Source organism: Macrosteles quadrilineatus, unplaced genomic scaffold, assembly GCF_028750875.1.
Source record: "Macrosteles quadrilineatus isolate MER2022 unplaced genomic scaffold, UCM_ALF_1.0 Scaffold_5__1_contigs__length_97177068, whole genome shotgun sequence".
In the NCBI taxonomy this organism is placed as follows: domain Eukaryota; kingdom Metazoa; phylum Arthropoda; class Insecta; order Hemiptera; family Cicadellidae; genus Macrosteles; species Macrosteles quadrilineatus.
This window is the reverse complement of record NW_026542598.1, coordinates 13,002,342-13,011,324: the sequence shown is the minus strand read 5'-3', so window position 1 is coordinate 13,011,324 and position 8,983 is coordinate 13,002,342. Positions and strand designations below refer to the sequence as shown.

Genomic DNA, 8,983 nt, shown 5'->3' with positions numbered 1-8,983 from the left:
AGCGAACATGTATAACTGCATGCAACACGAAATACCCTTACAGTTATTAGTCTTACTAACACATAAGGTTGATGGCTTGCAGCCTACAACATAGATCACAACCGGACTCGTGAGCTGTGCAAAGTTCGTTTGCACATCGACATTAATAATACTCGAGAAATTGCGATTCGAGTCGAAAAGTGAACACATTTTGTGAGGGAATTATTCGACAAAAGACACAAGCGGATTGCCTCGCCATCGATTGATTGGTCAAGCAAATAACACCCACCCTCCCACCCAACTAGCTTAGATATAAATAGAATAAAATTAATAAATCGTATAACAACAACAAAATAATAACATTCGATCAACAGAGTTATTTACAAGAGCGGAGAATATACAATAGAGCAAGATGATAGTTGATGTCAAAGGAACCGAGAGCGGCCTATGGTAATGATATGTTTTGTCCTGTGTTAGTATTGCGTTGAGATCACCAGAAGCTGGCCCTAGTTGAGCAAAGAGGAAAGAATCCAGTTCCAGAGTTTCCTACAACAGAAATCATTATCATTTATGTGAGATGAGTGTTGGCGTTGCAACTTGCATAAAAGCTATGCATAGGAACGACATTTTTTAAACAATGTTTAGCGGTTCCCTGATAAAACTGAAATTTTAAGAGTGCTGAAAACTAAAACTGTTGTGTTTTTTGAAGAGCCTTGAAGAAAGTTGTATCAGGTTGATTCCTCTTAATAAACAACAAGGTGTGTCATGTTACGGCACTGTTCTATACTCACAATTCACTGTAGATCTTCTTCACACTTGGGGATGTCGAAGATCTCTGCAAACAACGGAGGTAGCCGCAGCTGGTCCCAGTGTGTCCGGAACCAGTCCAGGTGAGCCGAGTGCTTCGCTCCGAGATTGCGAAGTTCCGGCAGCTTGAGGAGAATGTTGGATATCAGCTGAGACTCCCCCGAATGGTTCCTCCCCAGCTGGAAAAACAACAGAGGGTGTTTTAAAACATTGTACAGTGTAGAGTCCCTCAAACTCAGCGTAATGTGGACTGGAAGGGTGCCGAGTTTTTGAAATGCCGGGTTATCGGGAACTAGGGTTAAAAATAAGAACAATACAATTTTAAAACTTTTTAACCACCTTTTTTATTTATATTTATATTACAAGTCATTATGTCATCAGATATAGTACAACAAATCCTAGGTACAAGTTGTGAATGATTTGATTTGAGCTGGCTTGAGTCCATGTTTAATATAGACTCTAAAAATCACTAATTATCTGAGCCAGGTGATGGCCGAGTTATCCAGACTGCCGGGTTATCGAGTGCCGAGTTTGCAGGACTCTACTGTAATAGTAAAACTTTTTATATCATATTTTTATTGAAAAATCTTAAGTACCGGTAACACTGTTTGAAATCTATTTTTTAATAAATAAGAAATGGTTTCTTTTTGCGTTTGCTCTGGGCAAATGCCAAATTTACTGGAAAGATCATGAAGAAATTTTGCACAAAGATAGCTACTGTACTGAGGTATGTTGCTGTTTAGTTTTTTCCCAAGATGGGGCTGAAATGAGGAGGGGCTTTTGAAAATAGATGTTTTGAAATAGTCACCGTGGCAACCAAAAAGAAAGTCTCAGTCTGTACAATATGTACTCTGGATCACTTTTTTTATGGATCATATTTTGTGATTGCTCTGGCTATTACATTTCAATCAACTTATACAAAACTTGCCTCTTGTTACACACTATATTTTTCCTACAGTTATTAACGTTACTACTACAAAAACACGTACGTTTGTACTATAAAGCATACAAATACAATTAGTCTTTCAAACACCGTACAACAACTTTTTATTTTAGGTTAAATCCAAAGATTGAACAAAATGGGAAATGCTGCACCAGCTGATTGTAGTCAAAGATCTTAAAGTGTTGCAAATCTATTTCCAAGCGTGCACGGATTACGTGCATAATAAAAGCACGCTGTTTTTTTTTTTGTTTGGTTGGAATACTGGTGTGCAAAAAAAAGTAAAAACTGTGCGACAAAGTAAAAAGTGTGTTTTAAAGTAAGGAAATGCAACAATTAGCAGCTTTCTGTACTATAATCAGTGCAAGAAAGCCCACCTTGTCGGGTGACTATAGTAGGAAAAGAAAATTTTTTGATAAAACCTTTCACTATTGATACAACTAGACATTCCATCCCCTTGTTGAAGTTGAATTGCCAGTTGTTAAAATGAAAATCGTCGTAGTTGATGTGGGCCACCGACAGATTGTGCTAATGCAAATTACTGATTTCTGTCGCATTCACGAACCTTTTTACCAATGTCAAACTTATTGTGAGCTATAGAAACTGTTATGACCCATCAAATATGTAAGCAACAATAAATTTGGTAGAAAATATTATTTTAGATACTAGCGCATTCTGTGACTGCCTCACAAAACTACTTTCTTTTTTTATAAGAAATTGGCGACAGCTGGCCCATATAGATGGGATGTCTACTTCAGTATCCACTAGCCAATGGTAATACTAAGTGGTGGAATTGAGTTTCTTTAACCATAATGGTGGGTTCACATAGCTTTTTTAACAATACTTTTTACTTCAATTTTCATAATGTAAAAGGGGACAATTTTAAGGAGAGCTATTCCCACACAAACCTCTTTTCTTCAGGACTGTAACTTTATGGAATTATTGAGGATTTAAAATCTTTATTAAAGTCTCTGATATTGGCGATATTGTAGCAAAAATAAATCAAAATGACCAATACCTACGTACTATAGACAATAGACAGATTTCTTTATTGTTATTTACTTCAAGAAAAACAATAGTGTCGTCATGTTTGTTTCGATCTCTTGCTTTACAGGTGTTTCTAGGGCTACTTAACAGCAACTGTCCACTTACTTGTACTTTTAACGCTTCCACAAGACGGTCTTGGAAGTGTTCAATGGCCTTCACATCGGTCACTCCCGGTCGATCGGCCGACAGGAGAACAATCGCTGAGAACAAACCGATCTCTGTATCGTTCAGCGACATTGTGTTGAACGAGCTTGCAAAGTGAAACAGTGACGAGACAAACTCATTCTGGAATCAAACATAAAAAATAATTCATAACTGCCAAATTTTTCAGTCTGTTTAATGTACATTCGGTGGCTGCCGAGATACACGTATGCCGGTGATAAACAATACATATACATGTATAACGTAAAAATTGCTGATTAAAAGAGACACAATTCATTGACAAAAATGTATACACATCATTGGAATAAGGTTGTCAACGTCAACACTTTTCAACCACAAATATAAACTTGTCTTAGTATGCAAAACTACAGATATTTTCAACGATCAAAATAATTTTGGTGTAATTTGATAACATTTACCACGCAATATTTTTGAAAACACCCCAAAAAAGTGTTTTTTAAATATTTAAAGAAAATCTGTTAATCTCTGATATGAGCTTAATGTTAACAATTTCCCATGAAAATTTAATCATAAGTAGTTCTTGAACAAAGATCATGTTCAATTTCAACAAATTTTTTTTTCAGGTGTAGGAACCAATATCAGATGAAGGAAATACTTACATCATACATAATTTCCATCTGTTGCCTTGTAACATACGTTCCGTCAGCAAACGTTAATGATGAGTCGGAAACCAGCCTCGCTATACAAGCTAACCATAACTCGAAGAACCCAACTTTGATTAAAATGAGTTGATCGTCTTGACTGAGTTCACAAAAACCTGAAACATAATTAATAACAATTATATAAGATAATAGGTCTATCAAAATCAGCTATTCATGAATGATAACATAGGTAGTAAAACTAACATTTAAATAGATGAAATTGTAATTAGTTTGGTTAGGTCTGTTGCTAGCCTAGTGGTTAGTGTCTCAGACTTCAAACGCGGGATTGACAGGTTCAATCCCCGGCACATCCACTAAACATTTATTTATTTCGTTGACCTTCAGTAAAATGCCATTGGTTTAGAAAAAAATGTTGGTAAAAACAATTCCGTTGAATATAACATGAGTCATCACAGTTAATTTTACTTGGGCATAGAAACAAGGAGCATTGTTAATACAGCCCAATAAGCAAAAAAAAATGTTAAAAATTGTCAAAACTCGTATTACAGTTAAGTTGTTGTATAACAATTTTAAAACATTTTGATTTTAACTTTATATTGAAACAATTTTAATATAAGATTGAAACAATTTTAAAATTGTTTAACAATCAGTTTTTTTCGGTTAAAAAAATAAGTTTTAATACAAGTTGTAACAATTTTACAACAATTTTAAAATTGTTTAGCAATAAGTTTTTTCCTGTTAAAAAAAATAAGTTTTAATACAAGTTGTAACTATTTAACAACTATTTTAAAATTGTTAAACAATCAGTTTTTTCCAGTTAAAAAAAATAAGTATTAATACAAGTTGTAACTATTTTACAACAATTGTAAAATTGTTTAGCAATCAGTTTTTTGCAGTTACAAAAATAAGTTTTAATACAAACTGTAACTATTTTACAACAACTTTAAAATTGTTTTATTCTTGGTTTTTTTATAAACAATTTTAAAACAATGTTTACATTGTTTACAATACTATTTAACAATTGTTTGTGTAGTTCTTAAAAAAACAAGTTTCAACAATTTTGAAATAAATGTTTTATTTGTTTGATTATTTATGTTTAATCTTAATTAATGGGTTGTATCCTTTTTTGGCCGTTTTTAAATTTGCTTGCTTTTAATTTTAATATATACGAGATAAATAGGTCTTATCAATCATGTTTAAATAACAGCCTATAATGTTTAAATTTTTTAATTGAAAATGAAATGAAGTAGGAAAATTACCTATTAAAATAAAAAAAAATTATGTTTATTGTACAGGTAAAGCATAGAAATTATATAATTCTTCTTATAAATATATATATTTTTTTTAATATAATACAATTCTTTATAATTTTGTAGTAGTTATTACATTATGAATATTGAATTAGGCCTACTTGAATAGGTAAATTCATAATGCATAAGTTACCGATTTTTGTGATAAGTTACCGATGACGTTAATTGTGATAGTTGTGATACTAGATATAGTGATGGAACACCTGCTTAACATATAATAATAATAATAATGCAAACATTTTTGTTGTTTTTTTTTCAGTTATTTGAGCAAATTTTTAGTAGTTGAACAATTTAAGGGGGGGGGGGAGATGAATTAATCATATAACAATAATTATGATAACATTAGCAATGTTAATTAATTCATCTACATTCAAATACCGGTATCCTCCTCAACTCCCAGAAAATCAATTCAACAACTTGAGGCCTAAACATAATCATAGTATCAAGTATTTATTGCAACCATTGCAACTGTCCGCTCCTCTTTTACCGATTGAAAACATGAAATATCAACAACCACAGATAGCTCAGAGGTAAGGTAAGGGATTCACAGTCTGGAGGTCCTGGATTCAAGACCCGGTGGGGCAAGATAATTTTGATTCTAGTTTTTTCTCAAAATTTGTTTTTATGAATTATTTAATCAAAATGCTCAACTGATATATATGCATTTCATACAAAATCTTTATTATTTCGCCTTTAGGATATGCCCATGGGATGGTTGGTCCTATGTGAAAACAATTTTTAACTTGTTGCAAAGTCAATTTTAAAATTGTTGTAAAAACAGTTTTAAAATTGTTGTAAAATTGTTGCAATATAGTTGTAAAACAATTTTTGAACTATTTTAAATTTTGCCGGTTGTCAACTATACTCATATTAATACCAGTTTTAATATAAGTTTAAAATTGATATTAAAACAATTTTTTTCTCGTTTTTCTGCTACTTGGGAGTAGTTACAGAAATGTCTGAAAATTTCATGTTTTTTTAAATTTATATTTTTTTTAAATCTGTTTAGGCCTACCAAACTTTTTGTAATCAAACTCAGACCTGATTTAAACCGGTAGTTGAGATCAAACATTTTTACTTTCTTGTACATTGTGCTTACCAGGAACTCTTTTGGCGAACTCCACTATCCTCTGTACACTAGGGGTGACATGACATGCTAGCTGCTGCCACAGCCATACCCTCTGTTGTTCTAGACTCTCGGCTGTAGAGGTTGCCACCTCTGGACTAGACACCACGGCTGACGGCTACAACACAACACAAAATATTTAGTAGCTGCAGGTGTTTTTAAAATTGTTCAGAAAAAGTCTTCATTGAAGGGAACTGTGGCAAGTCCTTTGAGTTACTTGCCTTAAGCCACTATTACTTGCACTATATTGAACTATTGTAGGTCTGAATAATGTCTGCACAATATGAAAGAAAGAAGTGCAGGCCATCTGTGGTCAGTGATAAACTGATTGAGAAAATCAACACAAAGATTAGTGACAACCGATGATTCACCATTTCAGAACTTTCGGACGAATTTCCACAAATTTCCAGGACTGTTCCGTACGAAGTTGTGACTGACAGGTTAGGTTACCAAAAACTTTGTGCTCTGCGGTGGGTCCCAAAAATCCTTTTGAAAAACCACAAGACTTGACTTAACAAATGACCTTCAGCTCTGGACTTTTTAACTCGATACGACAAGGAAGGAGACATTTTTTTGAACAGAATTGTGACCGGTGATGAAACCTGGGTCAAATACGTGAATCTTGAGACTAAAGGACGGTCTAAGTTGTGGGGTCATATATGGCATCGCCGCACAAACCAACAAACGCCCAGCAAGATTTAAAAAAAAGCTCATGGGAATTGTGTTGCTGCTGGTTTAATTTATGGAACGTGGTGCAACATTCAATACGGATTCATACGTTGAAACTCTGAAGAACCTAAGATTGGCGATCTAAAACAATCGCTGCGGTCTTCTGTCGTCTGGCGTCGTCCTTTTTCATGACAACGCACGTCCTCATACTGCCCAGAAAATCAAGGATGTTTGGGATGTTTTTTCACATCCTCCATATAGCCTAGACTTGGCTCAGAGCAACTATCACCTCTTCAATCACATGAAAAAAATGGCTTGGCTCCCAGTGATTTGACGATGATGAGGAGCTGAAAGATGCAGTCATGGGATTGCTCCAAAGTCCAAGGAAACTATGTTGAAAAGTAGAGGAAAGACGTAGTTTTAAGAAATATATACAGTAGTAAAAATTTTATTTCTACTTCTGTGTTTTATTTATGGAAAAACGGAGGTTACTTTTCGAACAGCCCTCATATTTCTCTATGAAATAATTTTCTTAAGGTTATGTTGTTTTATTTCATTAATCAAACATAAAAGTTAATTATTTAAACAAGACATTGCTTTTGGCCTAGCTTTTTGTATAGCTATAATAGTGTTGAAAGTCCTCCTAGGACTACCTAAGCTTTCCTAAGACTTGATCCAGTTACTCCTGTTTCAGTACAAGCCATATGAGCCATTATCAGTTAAATGAATGCTCAACTACAAATTTTACTGAAATGTTGTTGTTCCTGTGTTCGGCTTCACTGTACACATAAGCCTTGAGTGTTATCTATGCATCATAACAAGTTGAAATTTTCAGTTGTAATATTTCTAAGCTAATCAATTTTATAAATGATTAGGCCTGATATGCTGATATATTTTGTCAGACAATTGCACTGACCGGAATGGCTGAGATGGGTTTGCGCAGCAGTCCTCTTGTCTGCTCCTCCGTATATTCACAGTTGGCTTGATGCGCTTGAGCCACGGTCAGGATGATCTCGTACAATGCAACCCCTAAAACATCACATACATAAGTAATAATCTCAGGATAGAATATCAGATGTTCACAGTTTAGTTTGAGGTGTGTAAAAACAAAAACTGATGTGAGAAAAATACAAACATTTATTGTTTCCCCTGCTGTTGGTCAGGTTGTTTTATTTTAAAATTTTGTTGCTTAAGACAATCCAAAATTTGATCAACCTTACTATTTTAACTGGTAAACCTAAGATACTTAGCTGAGAGATCTAGTGACAAAGTGCTGTTCGCTTAGCACTTACAATGAAATTGGCAGCTCTTAAACATGGGAAGTTAATTGGTATATGTAGTGAATTCTCTCTTTGGTACTTTCGTATTATAAGTACCAGTAACACAAATTTGAATTCAGGAGAAAATAAAACCGTGTTACTAATCTGAAAAGAGTATGTAGGGTTTTTTTGGATTTAGAAGTAGCGTTTGGATCTCTGAATACAAAATTACTTATTGTAAGTTTTAAGGGACACTACATCATTACATCAAAGTATGCTGACCTTTATATATTTATCATTTATTTATTGATATATTTACCTTTGCTGTCCATCTCCGGCGTTGAAGGCATCGGGAGAGGTTCGCTCGAGTCAGATGTAGAAACTCGGGCGTCTTCCTTCTCCCCTCCCTCAGACTGAGGCCTAGATCTCTTGGGCACTCTCCCATACCGAACAGCTGAAAAATTATGTAATGTTACTTCTCACAATTTATCTCGCTCAAATATTTAGTCCCCTCTGATGGTATCCTTGCCTTGATGTGGTGGTGGGGTTTGCGTGCTCTGACAACCTCAAGAGCTATGCCGGTGGTAACGTTATAGCTACTGGTAGGGCCTCCCTTGCCAGCCAGACAGGTCTTCGTGAGGTAGGGGTAGGAGCCAGACAAGAAGGGATACCCGGTCCTCCAGGTTGGGGGTTGAGCGTTGGGTCGACAACCCACATCGTAAAACAAGGTGATCCTTTTGTCGTTCGCCTATTGGGTCTGATGATGATTGGAGTGTCCAATTGAAATCGATCACCACTTACCATCTTTTTTGTATATTTACCATCTTGTGAGTAACAGTATAAGCGTAAATATATGTTTTAAGTGTTATAAGACGTTTCTTTTATTTACATTTCATTTCTTATATTCAATAAAGTCACAGAAAACATATAAAGTAAATGTTGACCATATTCATACACAAATGTGTCTTAGAGTGTCAACGATTAACTTCAGTTTTATTTAGATGGATCATAATTATTTTCCCAATACATTTAAACTTGTGATTGTGGCTTCAAAAATAGTT

At 34.5% G+C, this 8,983-nt stretch overlaps 1 protein-coding gene across 2 annotated transcripts in view; it reads right to left on the bottom strand.

Annotated features, from left to right (window-relative positions):
- Positions 1-286: 286 nt before the first annotated feature.
- LOC128994389 (ecdysone-induced protein 78C-like) overlaps positions 287-8,983 on the bottom strand; it is a 41,872-nt gene continuing 33,175 nt past the window's right edge. For both annotated transcript variants that reach the window (XM_054418929.1, XM_054418928.1), the window contains 7 exons: positions 8,242-8,376; positions 7,580-7,692; positions 5,968-6,112; positions 3,556-3,713; positions 2,879-3,058; positions 771-965; positions 287-525 (listed from right to left, as the gene is read on the bottom strand). In XM_054418929.1, the coding sequence (XP_054274904.1) occupies positions 774-965; positions 2,879-3,058; positions 3,556-3,713; positions 5,968-6,112; positions 7,580-7,692; positions 8,242-8,376 (923 nt within the window). In that variant the 3' untranslated portion in view covers positions 287-525; positions 771-773. The remainder of the gene's footprint in view (positions 526-770; positions 966-2,878; positions 3,059-3,555; positions 3,714-5,967; positions 6,113-7,579; positions 7,693-8,241; positions 8,377-8,983) is intronic.